This window comes from Hypanus sabinus, chromosome X1, assembly GCF_030144855.1.
Source record: "Hypanus sabinus isolate sHypSab1 chromosome X1, sHypSab1.hap1, whole genome shotgun sequence".
Lineage (NCBI taxonomy): Eukaryota > Metazoa > Chordata > Chondrichthyes > Myliobatiformes > Dasyatidae > Hypanus > Hypanus sabinus.
In genome coordinates, this window is record NC_082738.1 from 6,082,880 (window position 1) to 6,099,412 (window position 16,533).

The window sequence follows — 16,533 nt, forward strand, 5'->3', positions numbered from 1 at the left end:
CTGAGACACTTCAACAGGACAAGAAAGGAAAAGGCAGAGCCAGAGCCAGAATAAGAATATAGGGAAGGCAGGGGGAATACAAGCTGGCAGGTGAGAGGCAGATCAAGTAAGGGGGAAGGTGGTATGCAATACCAATTCCCAGGAACTGGTAAGTCTGCACAGAGCAGTGGATACAACTCAGACCAACACAAGCAAAGTCTTCCCCACCACTGAGCACATTTACAAAGGGCAGTGTCACAAGACAGCAGCATCCATCATCAAGGACCCCACCATCCAAGCCAGCTGTCTTCTTGTTACTGCCATTGGGTAGGAGGCAAAGGGACATCAGGTTCAGGATCAGTTATTACCCTACAAACATCAGGCTTCTGAACTGCATGGATAACTTCACTTATCACAATTCTGAGTCCATAATCAACAGACACATTTTAAAGGACTCTACAAATCATGCTCTCAGTATTATTTATATGCAGTATTATACAGTGTGTGTGTGTGTGTGTGTGTGTGTGTGTGTGTGTGTGTGTGTGTGCATATATATTTATTATGTGTATATCCAATGTTTTTGCACAATTTGTCATCTTTTGCATATGGGTTGTTTGTCATTCTTTGTGTATCATTTTTAAGTTCTATTGTATTTATTTATTTTTCTATAAATACTTGCAAGAAAATGAACTTCAAGGTTGTATATGTTGACATATACATACTTTGAGAAGTTTATTTTGACTTTTGACTTTGAGATGGCTGGGTGGGAGATGGAGTATGGAAGAAATTACTGCAAGTTGAAGAAATTGATGTTTCTGCCATCAGATTGGAGGCTGCCCAGATACAATATGAGGTGTTGCTCTTCCAACCGGATTTTGGCATCATCGTGGCAGTAAAGGAAGCCATGGACAGACATAAGTATGGGAAATGGAAGTCAAATTGAACTGGGCGGCCTCTGGGAGACGGTGCCTTTTTCAGCTAATGGAGCAAAAGTGGTCAACAAGGTGCTCCCCCAATCTGCATCAGGTTTCACACCTGAGGTTTCAGAGGAGACCACACCGAGAGCACAAGATAAAAAAAAAATGACTGACTCTAAGATTCACAGGAGAAGCATTTCCTCACCTGTAAGGACTGTTTGTGGCCATGAATGGTGATGAAGGGAGGTGGTGTGGGGCAGGTGTAGCACTTGTCACAATTGTGCAAAGTGGTAGTATCCTGTTGGAGGTGGTGGAAGTCACTGAGATTGATGTACTAAATGCAGAGGCTGGTGGAATGGTTTAAAGTCATTCTCTGCAACTGCTGCCATTTCCAACGGCTCCTTACTAATCGCACATCTTTTCCCCATCCCATCGCCCTTCTGCTCTCTGCAGAGATTGCTCTGTGTGTGATTTTCTTGTCCACTCATCCCAGTTCCCTTATCCACCCACCCACTGATTTCCCTCCTGGTACTTAACCCTGTCGCCATTAGAAGTGCTACACCTACCCACACATCACCTCCCTCATCACTATTCATGACTCCAAAGAGTCCTTCCAGGTGAAGCAGTGTCTCATGTATCAGTCTGTTGGATTCATCAATTGTATTTGATGCTCCTGCAGCCTCCTCTACATCGCTGAGACCTGATGTAGATTGTTGAACCACTTTTTTGAGCATGTTTGCCCTGTATGCTGCAAAAGGCAGGATTGTCCAGTGGCCACCCATTTCAATGTAACTTCCCATCCTAGTCTGACATGTCTGCCCATGGCTGCCTCTACTGCTATTGATGCCAAACTCAGGTTGGAGGAGCAACTCCTCATTCCATCTGGATAACCTACAACCATATAGATTTGATTAGCACACACAAAATGCTGAAGGAATGCAGCAAGTCTGCAGCATCTATGGAGGAAGTAAGCAGCCAGATTCATTCTGGATGCCTTCTAACCTAATGGCAAGCACATTGATTTCTCCAACTTCTGGTTATCACTCCTCCCTCTCTTTTCTATTATCCATTCTGGCTACCTTTTCACCTCTAATCATCTTCTCCACTGCCTTCATGACCTGCCCATCACCTCCCTCTGGTTCTCCACCACCTCCCCATCATTCTTTGGTTCACTGTCCACTCAGATTGGATTCCTTCTGGACCTTCTTCCACACTGCCTTCCCCCCCACCTTATTCTGGCTTCTTCCCCCTTCCTTTCTAGTCCTGATGAAGGGTCTCAGCCAGAAACATTGACTAGCTATTTCTTTGCATAGATGCTGCCTGACTTGCTGAGTTCCTCCAGTATTTTGTGTGTGCTACTCAAGATATCCAGCATCTGTAGAATCCCTTGTATCTATGCTGAGGAGCTGGGTTATTCAGCTGTCTAATTAATTGTGAAATGGACAGAAATGAGCCTACCTAATGTTGAAAGAAAAGGGAACTGTCAATGTGTTATGTGTGTGGTGGGGGGCGGGGGGAGAGGGAGGGTGAGTGGGGGAATGATCTTTTTGTGATTGTGCTTTTCAAACTCCTTCATGATAGCCTTTAAAAGAGAAATGTGTTCTGACTATAAAGAGAGCATGATTTTGAAAAGTATGACTTTAGTACGTAACCATTTATATATTTTAGCATCTTTGCTTATTAGCTAGATAATTTTTTTAAGTTTTGATGTTTGAAATTGTTAGTTATTATTTTTCTTTCTGAATTTCAGGCGAAAGTGGTGCTGGTAAAACAGAAGCAAGCAAATATATCATGCAGTACATTGCAGCTATTACAAATCCCAGCCAAAGGCAGGAAGTGGAAAGGTTGTAAATGCTTAATATAGAATTTGAAGAATTGTTTCCTTTCAATATTTTTTTGTTAATTCTGTATGAAGAGAAGCACTCTCAATGCTGGCTTCTGAAGATTTTCATGCATTCTGCTACTTGTTGCATTTATTGGGTTGAACTTTATTACAGGCCGTCTGCAGACAGTGAACACCTAGCACCTTAACATGCGAGCACACATAATTAAAGCCAGCTGGTGATGTAGTGGCATTTGCACCAGACTTCAATACGAGTGGTCCTGGGTTCAAATCTGGCTGATGCCATGCACACTTTCCATCCGTGCTGGTTGAATATTGACCTAGCAACTTGACACCCTGAAAAAAAGCAGACACTAGAGAAATGGCAAAGATGCCACCCAATGTGCCGCATGGTGTGGAGAGGAACAACAAAAATCACATAATTAAACATAAGATTCTGATGTGCCCATGCTCATTTGCACAAGTGGCAGAACAGTTTTCCCTCTCTCTCTCTCTCCACTTTTAGTAATTGTTCTCAGTCTTAAGTACTTTTGATACCTTTCATTACAATACTGCAAAGGTATTATAAATCTATTTCTGACATGGGATGGACTGTATAATTCCATGACAATCATGTCAAGAATACCCAAGGTTGATGTTAAAAGGTAGTTAAATACAGTAAGGTCCAGAAGCTGTTCTTTCACCTTTGGAAATGTGAAACACTTGCAGGCACCACCACTCCCAAAGTTGTTCAGATTGCCATCCCATGAACAAGCAAAACTATGTAATAAATCGCAGCTATTCTGAGTTTGATGAAAAATTCCCCAGCTTCATTGGCATTCTTAACCACCCTGAGGACTCAGTGCATGAGAGTAGCTTAACAAGTCTTACAATTAATATCAAAGCTGTTCCATACAATATATTCCATACAGAACAGTTGATAATTGTAATTTTTACCTAAGCTTCTATTCAATGTAATCCTTCCTGACGGATCTGGACTAAAGTGAATGAATTCCATTTAGATTCCATGAAATTCAGGGGTTTCCCTTGTCTAAAATTATGTATGTAAATGCTGTGAACATAATTATGAGGCATTGCTCAGAGCAGAATTGTGCAACTTTTTTTTACATAATGCAGAGGTGCCTTTTTCTCAGTGCATTTAATTACTATTTGATAGCACTATTCAGAAAGGGTTTTCCATGGATGAAATATTTGTACCTAATGCTTGCATATTGACAATGTTAGCTGTAGATAAGGTGGTCCAGTGCCTTGACAAGATGCCTCTTAATTTGACAACTGATTGTACTTAGAAAACATAGAAACACAGTAAATCTACAGTACATTACAGGTCCTTCGGCCCACAATGTTGGGCTGCCCATGCAACCTAATCCAGAAACTGCCTAGAATTTCCCTACCACATACCCCTCTATTTTTCTAAGCTTCATGTACAGGTGTCCCCCACTTTATGAATGTTCGCTTTACGCCGCTTCGCTTTTACAAAAGACCTACATTAGTAACCTGTTTTCGTATGACAAAGAGGATTTTCACTTTAACGCAAATTTTTCCCACATAAATAAATGGTTCTTCGCTTTATGCCATTTCAGCTTAAGAAAGGTTTCATAGGAACGCTCTACCTTTGTAAAGTGGGGGGCACCTGTACCTATCCAAGAGTCTCTTAAAAGACCTATTGTATCCACCTATACCACTGATGCTGGCAGTGCATTCCAGGCACCCACCACTCTGTGTGGAAAAACTTGCCTCTGACATCCCACTTGTACCTACTTACAAGCACCTTAAAAATATGCCCCGTCATGTTAGCCATTTCAGCCCTTGGAAAACACCTCTGGCTGTCCATATGATCAATGCCTCTCATCATCTTATACACTTCTATCAGGTCACCTCTCATCCTCCATTGCTTCAAGGAGAAAAGGCCAAATTCACTCAGCCTATTCTCATAAAGTATGCTCTCCAATCCAGGCAACATCCTTGTAAATCTCCTCTGCTCTCTCTCTATAGTATCCACATCCTTCCTGTAATGAGGTGACCAGAACTGAATACACTACTCCAAGTGGGTCCAGCATTACCTCATGGCTCTTAAACTCAGTCCCACGGTTGATGCAGGCCAATGCACCATGCACAGCAGTTATGAGTGTCCTATGAATACGGACCCCATGACCTCACTGATCCTCCACACTGCCAAGAGTCTTACCATTAATATTATATTCTGTCTTCAAATTTGACCCACCAAATTGAACCACTTCACACTTATCTGGGTTGAACTCCATCTGCCACTTCTCAGCCCAGTTCTGTATCCTATCGATGTCATGCTGTAACCTATGACAACCCTCCAGACTATCCACAACACCCCGAACTTTTGTGTCATCAGCAAACTCACCCTTCTATTTCCTCATCTAGGTCATTTATAAAAATCACTAAGAGGAGGGGTCCCAGAACAGATCTCTGCAGAACACCAGTGGTCACCATCCTCCATGCAGAATGCAAATCATTCGCAACCACCCTTTGCCATCTGTGGTCAAGCCAATTCTGGATCCACAAACAAGGTTTCCTTACTTTCTGAATGAGCCTTGCATGAGGAACTTTATCAAATTCTTACTGAAATCTATATACACTACATCCACTGCTCTACCCTCATCAATGTGTTGTGTTACATCCTCAAAGAATTCATTCAAGTTTGTAGGGTATAATGTGCCCTTGACAAAGCCATGATGACTATCCCTAATCAGATTATGTCTCTCCAAATGCTTATAAATCCTGCCTCTCAGGATCTTCTCCAAGAACTTGCTCACCACTGAAGTAACACTCAGTGGTCTATAATTTCCTGGGTTATCTCCTCCCTTTCTTGAACAAGGGAACAATGTTTGCGACCTTCCAATCCTCTGGTACTTCTCCCATCCCAATTGATAATGGAAAGATCATTGCCAGAGGCTCAGCAATCTCCTCCCTCACTCCCACAGTAGCCTAGAATATATCTTGTCCAGTCCCGGTGACTTATCTAACTTAATTTATTTCAAAAGGTCCAGCACACCCTCTTTCTTAAAGTGTATATACTCAAGTGTTTCAGTCCACTGTAAATCATCCCCACTCTTGCCAAGGTTCTTTTCTCTGGTGAATACTGAAGCAAAGTATTCTTGGAGCCTGTTTTCTTTATTTTACTCTAATAACTAGAGTTTTTTAGTAGCTCCTTCCAATGCCTAATTTTTAAACTATGACTTCTATTATAAGGTAAGTGAAAAAACATTGGATCAACTTGATCAGTAGTATTAAAGGGTAATTTCTTAATTTAATCCTTAATATCTCAACACTTCAAACTGAATTTAAAAATAATACTGAGTGTGTGCCTTCATGCTTCTGTACCTCTTTCCCAATGGTAACAGTGAGAAAAGGGCATGTCCTGGGTGCAGGAAGTCCTAATAATGGATGCTGCCTTTCTGAGACACTGCTTCCTGAAGATGTCCTGGGTACTTTGTAGGCTAGTGCCCAAGATGGAGCTGACTAGATTTACAACCCTCTGCAGCTTCTTTCAGTCCTGTGCAGTAGCCCCCAACCCCCATACCAGACAGTGATGCAGTCTGGCAGAATGCTCTCCGTGGTACATCTATAGAGGTTTTTGAGTGTTTTTTTGCCATACCAAATCTCTTCAAACTCCTAATGAAGTATAGTCGCTGTTTTGCCTTCCTTGTAGCTGCATCAGGATGTTGGGGCCAGGTTAGATCCTCAGAGATCTTGATACTCAGGAAATTGAAGCTGCTCACTTTCTCCACTTCTGATCCATCTATGAGGATTGGTATGTGTTCCTTCATCTTTCCCTTCCTGAAATCCACAATCAGCTCTTTCATCTTACTGACGTTGAGTGCAAAGTTGTTGCTGTGACACTACTTCACTAGTTGGCCTATCTCACTCCTGTCCGCCCTCTCGTTTCCATCTGAAATTCTACCAACAATGGTTGCATCATCAGCAAATTTATCGATGGCATTTGAGTTGTACCTAGCCACACAGTCATGGGTATATCAAGAGTAGAGCAATGGGCCTAGCACACTCCCCCGAGTTGCACCAGTGTTGATTGTCGGTGAGGAGGAGATAGCATCACCAATCCACACAGATTATGGTCTTTCGGTTAGGAAGTCGAGGATCCAATTGCAGAGGGAGGTACAGAGGCACAGGTTCTGTAACTTCTCAGTCAGAATTGTGGGAATGATGGTGTTAAATGCTGAGCTAGAGTTGATGAACAGCATCCTGACATAGGTGTTTACCGTACCATAACCTGTTTCTTTTTCTATTCCTGTTGCAGGGTTAAGAACATGCTTTTAAAATCAAATTGTGTTTTGGAAGCCTTTGGAAATGCTAAGACAAACCGCAATGATAATTCTAGTCGATTTGGAAAGTACATGGATATTAACTTTGATTTTAAAGGTGATCCTATAGGAGGTCACATCAATAACTATCTGCTGGAAAAAGTAAGAATCATTATAAACATTTGATTATGTTTTTAACTGACCTTTAATTTGGAACAACCAGGAAAGAGGAATAAGTAAAGTGAGCCTTGTGCTCTTTGTGTTATCAGGCTGTGTCACATTTTACAAGATCATCCCATTGCTCAATTGGTATTAAGGCAAAATGCAGATATTGTGGAAAGGAAAATGGAATTAATACTTCAGGTCTAAGACCTTTGGGTTGAATTGTTCTAACCTAGTCTTCAATCTGAAATTTTAACTCATTCTCTTTCTGCAGATGTTACCCAATCTGTGTGTTTCCCACATCTTTTGTTTTTATTCCAGAGCTTCATGGCTTCACTTAATAATTAATAATTTAATAATTCTGATACTGAAAGTCAATATGGATGCATTGGGATCCATCCAGTAAAGAAGAGCATATTGTGGCCCTTATTTTATCATAACTTGTATGAATTTGAATGTGACTTTTTGTGACTGCACAAAAAGTCAATTAAAATGCACTTGGAGTATTGTATACAGCCATGATCACCATATTACAAGAAGAATGTAGAAGAGATTCATCGGAAGGTTGCCTGGAATGGAGGGTAGTATTTATAAATGGAGATTAGATAGGTTGGGTTTATCCTTACTTGAACATTGAAGGCTAGGTTGTTATTTTAGAGTGGTTTATAACATTGAGAGGCACAGATAGAATAGGTGGTCAAAATACTTCTCTGAAGGCAGGGGAACCATGTATTGGAAAGCACAGGTGCGAGTGGAGAAATTTAAAGAACTGAGGGGTAAGTTTTCCCTACACAGAACATGGTGAATATTGAGTTCAAGAATCTGGATGCTATGTTTTAGCTGGTTAAGCGGCATCTGGACTATTGCATTCAATTCTGGTTGCATCTTCTCGGAAAGATGTGAGACTTTGGAGAGAGTGCAGAAATAGTTTGCTAGGATGCTGCCTGTATTGGTAGGCATATGCTGTAAGGAGAGATTGTACAAAATTGCTTATTCTGGAGTGGTGGAGGATGTGAGCAGACCTGATAGAAGTTTATAAGATTATAAGAGGCATAGATAGAGTAAGCAGTCAGTGTCTTTTACTGAGGATTGAAAAGTCTAATATTAGAGGGCATGCATTTATGATGAAAAGAGCTAAGTACAAAGGAAACATGCATCCACGGAGTGGCGGGTGCCTGGAATATTCTGCCAGGGGTGGTTGTTGAGGGAAATACAATAAATGTGTTCAAAATGCTCTTAGCTTGACACCTGAATGTGCAGGAAATGAAGGGATTATGGATATTGTGTAAGTCGATGGAATCTGTTTAGTGTTTATCTAGTTTGGCACAACATGATGGTCCAAAGAGTCTGTTCCTGTGCTGAATCATGCTGTTCTAACATCTGGAATGTGCCACTGGAGGAGGAGATGGAAGCAGATACATTTACAATATTTCAAAGGTATTTGTTTAAGAATTTGAATATAGGCATAGAGGAATATGGGCCTTATGTGGGTTAACAGGTCTAGCATAGGTAAGCATGTCAAGCAGGTGGGTCAAGCAGGCCTGTTTCTGTGCTATATTTCTATGATTCCAACTTTATAATTCAGCTTCAACTGTTCTCTGTTATGTGGTTGTCTGTAATTTATAAATATTTAATGCAGTTTAAAAAAAAATAAAGCTTTTGATTTTAGGTCAAGTAACCTGACAATCTATCACTTGAAACACCAAAGCCTATTTTACATTGACTGTCCATGTACAGTCAGTAATTCTGTCCAAACCTCTTCAACTCCTGACCAACACTGTTTATTGTGTATATTCATTGCTTTCCTGACAGTTCATAACATCCAGTAATCTTTTACCAGTCTTAGTTTGTGTTAATATTTTTGAAGTCAAACACCCTACTGATCACTTAGCTTTTTGTTGTATTTTATCGTTCAAGGTCATTATTATATTATATTGAACTGTACTGATTACTTTATAAGTAGAAAAAAATTTTAAACATTGAATGAACACTATAGAAAGGTTTATAAACTCAATTGCCTGTCTAATATGGGGTACACTAGAAAACTAACACTTTTTACACAGATTCTGTAAGCTGAGTACTTGCATGCATAGTTTCATTGTGAATTTTTACTTATTACTGGCAAATTGAATTAGTGCAGATTGTCATCAAGAATGACATGGCCAAAGTGTGCCATTTTCTATGCTGTTTGTTTCGATGATTCTATGTTCCAAATTCTCTGATTCAAAAGGCAAAAGAAATGGGAAATCAAGGAGACCAATGTTTTGTCTGGTCCTTGGGTACTCAAAATGAACAGGGACTGAAGAAAAAACTCTTGTATCACAACTGTAAGGCAAGGCTCACAACTGTAACATTTGTATAGTATTTGTGTAGAAATGCAGGAATGCTTAAAGTGCCTTAAAAGATCACAGCGTTGTTGGCATTTGTGACTTGGGACCCCTAAGTAATTCTGATCTTCCATATCTGTTCACTAACTCTACCATTTGTCATAATCTCGACCTAAGAAACTCCTCATGATCTGATTCACCATTGTTCTCATCCACCACTTAATTGTTTGGAGGGATTATTTTAGTATTGTAATTTAATTTTCAGGCAAAGTTTTTAAATTGCATTTTATTTTTGTGGTTCTTTTTTCAAAATTATACCCAGAGACTTGACTATCGAGTCAAGTCAAGTCACTTTTATTGTCATTTTGACCATAACTGCTGGTACAGTACATAGTAAAAATGAGATGTTTTTTAGGACCATGGTGTTACGTGACCCAGTACAAAAACTAGACCGAACGATGTAAAAAAAAACAACACAGAGAAGCTACACTAGACTACAGACCTACACAGGACTGCAGAAAGTGCACAAAAACAATGCAGGCATTACAATAAACAATAAACAGGACAATAGGGCAAGGTGTCAGTCCAGGCTTTGGGTATTGAGGAGTCTGATAGCTTGGGAGAAGAAACTGTTCCATAGTCTGGTCGTGAGAGCCCGAATGCTTCAGAGCCTTTTCCCAGACGGCAGGAGGGAGAAGAGATTGTATGAGGCGTGCATGGGGTCCTTCATAATGCTGTTTCCTTTGCGGATGCAGCGTGTAGTGTAAATGTCCATGATGACGGGAAGAGAGACCATAGTATGAGCTTTCTTGAAAGTTTCTAAACCTATTTGGATTGAAGTACATGATGGTTAAATGTTAAAACTTTTATTTTTGAATCTTTGAAAGGAAAATGTAAGTGTACCATTCACCAAGGCACAATTTTCTCTCCTGATTTCTGTTCTCTTAATCCCATTTTGTTTCTTGTTTTTTTTCACTCTGGCAAAATGGGAACAGGTTTGGGTTCATGCAAACCCGACAATCTCCAGACTGAGTGCTTTAATTTGGTCATCGAAAGAAATTTCTCATGCTGAATACTTGAATTTAATTGTAAAGCACTGAAATAAACTTATTTGGAATTTCATACAGATATTATTAATTTAACTGCCTTTTTGGTCATTTTATTGAGTTAACGCAGATGCCTATTTAATATCAAGTTGTAGTAAATCCTGTTCAACTGCCTTATCTAAATCAGTAATGATTCTTGTTTGACAGTCTAGGGTTATTGTGCAGCAGAGAGGAGAAAGAAGCTTTCACTCATTTTACCAGGTTAGTATGAATAAATAACTTTATAAGTCAGCTGGAATATTCAATGTAATGTCCACCATTGATTTTTGAAGAAGCCCTCTAGCCCTTTGTCCAAAAATGTGTTGTTTTTTTTCTGTCTTTCTCTCCTCCTCACCACATACATATGCATACACTACGACAGCAACAGTATTTTATAGACCTGCCAGCCTTTTAATACCATGACAAAAAATCTGCTCCTATGCCATTACTTGTTTCATTGTAAATGGTATCTTAGCTCAGTCCGATCATCTTTATTTTCTCTTCACATGTGCTTTTTGCACAGAAGACCACAGCTAAAAAAAAATGCAAAGCTTAATTTGCATTTCACCTTTCACAACATTGGGAAATTCCAGGCACTTTACTTTCAATGTAGTGATGGGATATCTGCAGTGAAAGAACTAGCAATTGTTTGTTCACAGTGAGAACTCTGTGGCAGAGATGATGGTAATTGGTTCATTTGTTTTTGATAATAGGTGAATAATAAACATCAACCCCATATACTGGTTAAAAACTTGGGTGCTTTTCTCTACTGCCTTTGAGTCTTTCACCCAAGAAGCCAAACAGATGCTCTGTGTAAAGTGTAACTCAGTCCATAGTATCAATTGAAAACATTCAGCATGGACAAATTAATGATCATGAGAAGGAATTGATTGCCAATTATCTGAAAATCCAGACACAACTCTCCAACAACAACACACGCAGCTTATGGCAAGGTCTACACACCATTGCAGACTTCAAAGCTAAACACAGTGGTGTTTTCAACATCGCTGCCTCTCTCCCAGATGAGCTAAGTCTTTTTTACGCTTAGCACGAGATTGCCAACACTGAGCTCCTGAGGAGAGCCACTGAAGCGACCTGCACCTTGGTCATTTTTGAGACTGAATTATGCAGATGTTTCCAGTGAGTGGACAGGCAAAAGGCTGTGGGACCAGACGGCATCCCAGAGCAGGTACTCAGGATGTGCACGGCACAACTGGCAGGTGTGTTTACAGACATTTTTAATCTCTCCCTCTTCCAGTGTAGTGCCCTCCTGCTTCAAAACATCCACCATTATCCTTGTACCTAAGAAGACGAAGGTAACACATCTGAACGACTGGCATCCTGTCGCACTCACCTCAATAATAAGCAAATGCTTTGAAAGGCTGGTCAAGGACTACATCTGCAGCATGCTACTGTTACGCCTGCAGCCCCTCCTTTTTGAGAATCGCAGGATCGCTATTGATTTGGGTCAGGAGACCCAGGAAATGAGAGAGAGAGACATTTGGAATGTCTTGACCACACCCCCCCCCCCCCCCCTGGCGATATAAAGCTGCGGGAAACGGCCATTGTCTCTTGGAGACGGAATTGTGTATTAAAATACTGTGCTTCGTGGAAGCCCTCAGGCAAAGTGGGCTGGTTGAGGGAGGGATTGCATCCCCCCAACCTGATTGACATCTGAGACCCTGTGAGTCAGGATAAAAGAGGGTCTGTGGGAACAGCCCCTCAGACGCACCAGAAGAAACGCTAGCGATCCCATAATAGCGAAAGCCGGTGGGAATGCCATGTGTGTCTGTTTCCATTTGCCCCGGAATCGGTGGTTCTTTACCACGGAAGAATGGTTTTTAGCTAACAACGGGAAAATCACCTCCCAACGACTCTTGAAGGATTGACATCATAAAAGAAATGGGCAAGTTTTAACCCGTCTTTCTCTCCAACCAAAAAGTTGCAGCTTGAATGAACTAAAGTGACTTTTATATTTCCATTGGACAATACATTATCCCCTAGACAATGATAGAGCTATTCCTTATCGATTATTATTATACCCGCGCTTTTAGATTTAGTATTGACGACGTATATTATCTGTATGTTTGCATTGATATTATTTTTGTGTATTTTTATCAATAAATACCGTTAAAAATAGTACCATCAGACTTCAATGGACCTCTCTATCTTTGCTGGTAAGTGACCCAGTTACGGGATACGTAACACTACCACCCACACTGGACCCCCTACAATTTGCCTACCAGCACAACCGATCGACAAATGAAGCAATAGCCACTGCTCTACGTACTGTCCTTACACATCTGGAGAAGAAGGATGCTTATGTGAGAATGCTGTTCTTGGACTACAGTTCAGCATTCAACACCATAATTCTCTCCAGTCTCAACAAGAAGCTCAGAGACCTTGGCCTTCACCCTGCCTTGTGCAGCTGGATCCTGGACTTCCTGTCAGATCACTGGCAGCTGGTAAGAGTGGGCTCCCTCACCTCAGCCCCTCTAGCCCTCAAAACAGGCACCCATCAGGGCTGTGTCCTAAGCCCCCTCCTTTACTCTCTGTATACTCATGACTGTGTTGCCACCCACATTGGCCTAATCTCAAATAATAACGAGGCAGCCTACAGAGAAGTCATCACCCTGACACAGTGGTGTCAAGAAAGCAACTCTTCCTCAATGTCGCAAAAACAAAGGAGCAGGTTATGGATTACAGGAGGAATGAAGACAGGCTAAACAGTATTGATATCAATGGATCTGAGGTTAAGAGGGTGAACAACTTTAAGTTCCTCATCATACACATTACCGAGGATCTCACATGGTCTGTACATACTGGCTGTATGGTGAAAAAAACACAGTAGCACCCCTTTTACCTCAGATGGTTGAAGAAGTTTGGTATGGGCCCCCAAATACTAGAACTTTCTACAGGGGCACAATTGAGAGCATCCTGACTGACTGCATCACTGCCTGGTTTTGGATCTGTACTTCCCTCAATCACAGGATACTGAAGAGAGTGGTGCGGACAGCCCAGCGTATTTGTAGATGTGAACTCCCCACTATTCAGGACATTTACAAAGACAGATGTGAGAAAAATCTGAAGGACCATTGGGGACCCAAGTCACCCAATCACAACCACAAACTGTTCCAGCTGTTACCGTCCAGGAAACGGTACAGCAGCATACGAGCCAGGACCAGCAGGCTCTGGGACAGCTTCTTCCACCAGGCCATCAGCCTGATTAATTCACGCTGATACAGTTGTATTTCTATGTTATATTGATGACCCTGCTGTACATACTATTTATTACAAATTACTATAAATTGCACATTGCACATTTGAGATGTAACATAAAGATTTTTACTCATGCATGTGAAGGGTATAAGCAATAAGGTCAATTCAATTCAATTCCTCATCCCTCTGCTGGAAAGTGATTTTAACCATTTGGATTACAGTTGTACTGTGAATAAGATTCACCACAGACTCAAAAGCAAATCCTGAGGTCTTCAGTTTCATAGCTCCAGTTACTACTTTGATAGCTTGGTTTGCAAACTGGCCAAGTGGTAAATAGAGCTATGAAACTTAAGATCTCCAGTCAATGGTTAAGGTTCCACAGAAATTATATCAAAGCTCTTATACTATGTGAGATCCATGCAAATGTTATTAACCTCTGATAATCTTGGTTTGTCAAAAGGCTTTAATGAATTTACCAAGCTTAATTTTGTCATTAACTTTGAGAAATGGCAGAAACCAACACCAGCTTAGTGTTTAACCCAGAATGAAACAATGAAAGCTGAAAAATACAAAAGTTTAAATGGATAGGCTGATTTCCAAATGCAAACTGGAAATTTTAGAGAGAGAATGCTGTGGAAAGAGGTCCTTTGTTTCATCAAGTCTGTATTGACCATCAGGCACCAATTTACATCAATTGCATGTTAATCTCATTTTCAGTCTCCACACATTCTGACCAGCACTAATCCCTCCACTCCCTGCCCTGACCCCAAGATTTTTCTGCTCACTTACACACTGGGGAGGATACAGTGGCCTATTAATCTATCAATGAATGTCTTTGAGATATGTGAGGAAACGTACACCAGTGATGTCCAAGGAAAGGATTGAACTTGGGTCATTGTGCCAGTTGATGCCACTGTGCTACCATGGGATGGATTTTCCCCTAGTTTTAACATATGTACAGTGATATGAAAGTGATGTATTTATATTTTAGTTACTCTTGGGAGGACCTGAAAAGTTGCTGCAATCTTTGCATATTGAGAAAAACCCTACTGCCTACAATTTCATCAACGGTGGAGGAGTAGTCAAGGTAAGCTTCCAGCAAGAAAATAAAAAATATGCAAACCATTTTGTATGTGTAAAGAAGAATGTAAAAAAGTCTCTATTTGAGTGGCAATTGAGGTGAGAATCTCAGACATGGAAACAGTCTGCACTGAACATTGTGAACTTACTCAAATAAATCTCATTTTTCCTCCCAATCCCATCAATTCCCTGCAGATTCCAACACTTTGCTCACCAATTTATAATGGCCAATTAAGCCTTTGTTGTCTACTGAATAATTTACATACTAAACTAATTTTGTTTGAAGAAACCAATGATAGTTTATTAATATATAACCATATAACAATCACAGCACGGAAACAGGCCATCTCGGCCCTCCTAGTCCGTGCCGAACTCTTAATCTCACCTAGTCCCACCTACCCGCACTCAGCCCATAACCCTCCACTCCTTTCCTGTCCTTATACCTATCCAATTTTACCTTAAATGACACAACTGAACTGGCCTCTACTACTTCTACAGGAAGCTCATTCCACACAGCTATCACTCTCTGAGTAAAGAAATACCCCCCCCCCCCGTGTTTCCCTTAAACTTCTGACCCCTAACTCTCAAATCATGTCCTCTCATTTGAATCTCCCCTACTCTCAATGGAAACAGCCTATTCACGTCAACTCTATCTATCCCTCTCAAAATTTTAAATACCTCGATCAAATCCCCCCTCAACCTTCTACGCTCCAATGAATAGAGACCTAACTTGTTCAACCTTTCTCTGTAACTTAAGTGCTGAAACCCAGGTAACATCCTAGTAAATCGTCTCTGCACTCTCTCTAATTTATTGATATCTTTCCTATAATTCGGTGACCAGAACTGCACACAATATTCCAAATTTGGCCTTATAGGCAAGACTATTGGAAGAATTTCCCCAACTTTATCAATATACAGACTACTGTGCCATCTATTAAATGAACTTTACTTTCTATGTAAAGAAAATAATTTGTTTAATTTTTAAATTATTTTTACACAGTCTGCCATAAATGATGCTGCTGACTTTAAGGCTGTTGCAGATGCAATGAAAGTGATTGGATTCACAGCAGAAGAGATTCAGACAGTTTACAAAATCCTTGCTACTATTCTGCACCTGGTAGGTCCATTTTGGGTAATTGATATAAACTCAAAAATTTATAATCAATTAGGATAAATAATGGAATCTCCTTTATTAAGTGCAGCTAACTGAAAAATAGATTAAATCAATCTTAAATGCAAACTTTGTTTGGTTGACTGAGTATTTTGCAAAGATAATTAAGAGTAGATGTGGCTAAAAAGATGTTTCCGATCAACCAAGATTTTCTGAAACCTTTTCATGTGCCATTAGTAAATGGTTGGACCAGGATTTGTTGCAGACCAAAAAAACAATCATGGATAACAGACCATTCTAAAGTAAGCCAAAAGTGTTGGAAGCACTCAACTGGTCATGTTGCTTCTGTGAGGAAGGATCAGCAGACTGAAGTGTTAACTTTGCTTTTCTGTCCTCACAGTCTGCTTGACTTAAATATTTTCAGCATTTTATTTGAGTGTTAGGGTTAGGGTATTTTGTTTTTGGATATTGGTTTTTTTTCTAAGAAGCAGAATAATTGATGCTGAGGCCATTGCTGT

The 16,533-nt window shown here is 40.4% G+C and overlaps 1 protein-coding gene across 2 annotated transcripts in view; it reads left to right on the top strand.

Annotated features, from left to right (window-relative positions):
• myo1d (myosin 1D) overlaps positions 1-16,533 on the top strand; it is a 567,195-nt gene that overhangs the window by 112,723 nt on the left and 437,939 nt on the right. For both annotated transcript variants that reach the window (XM_059955714.1, XM_059955715.1), the window contains exons 3-7: positions 2,647-2,740; positions 7,028-7,193; positions 10,774-10,827; positions 14,816-14,911; positions 15,905-16,021. In XM_059955714.1, the coding sequence (XP_059811697.1) occupies positions 2,647-2,740; positions 7,028-7,193; positions 10,774-10,827; positions 14,816-14,911; positions 15,905-16,021 (527 nt within the window). The remainder of the gene's footprint in view (positions 1-2,646; positions 2,741-7,027; positions 7,194-10,773; positions 10,828-14,815; positions 14,912-15,904; positions 16,022-16,533) is intronic.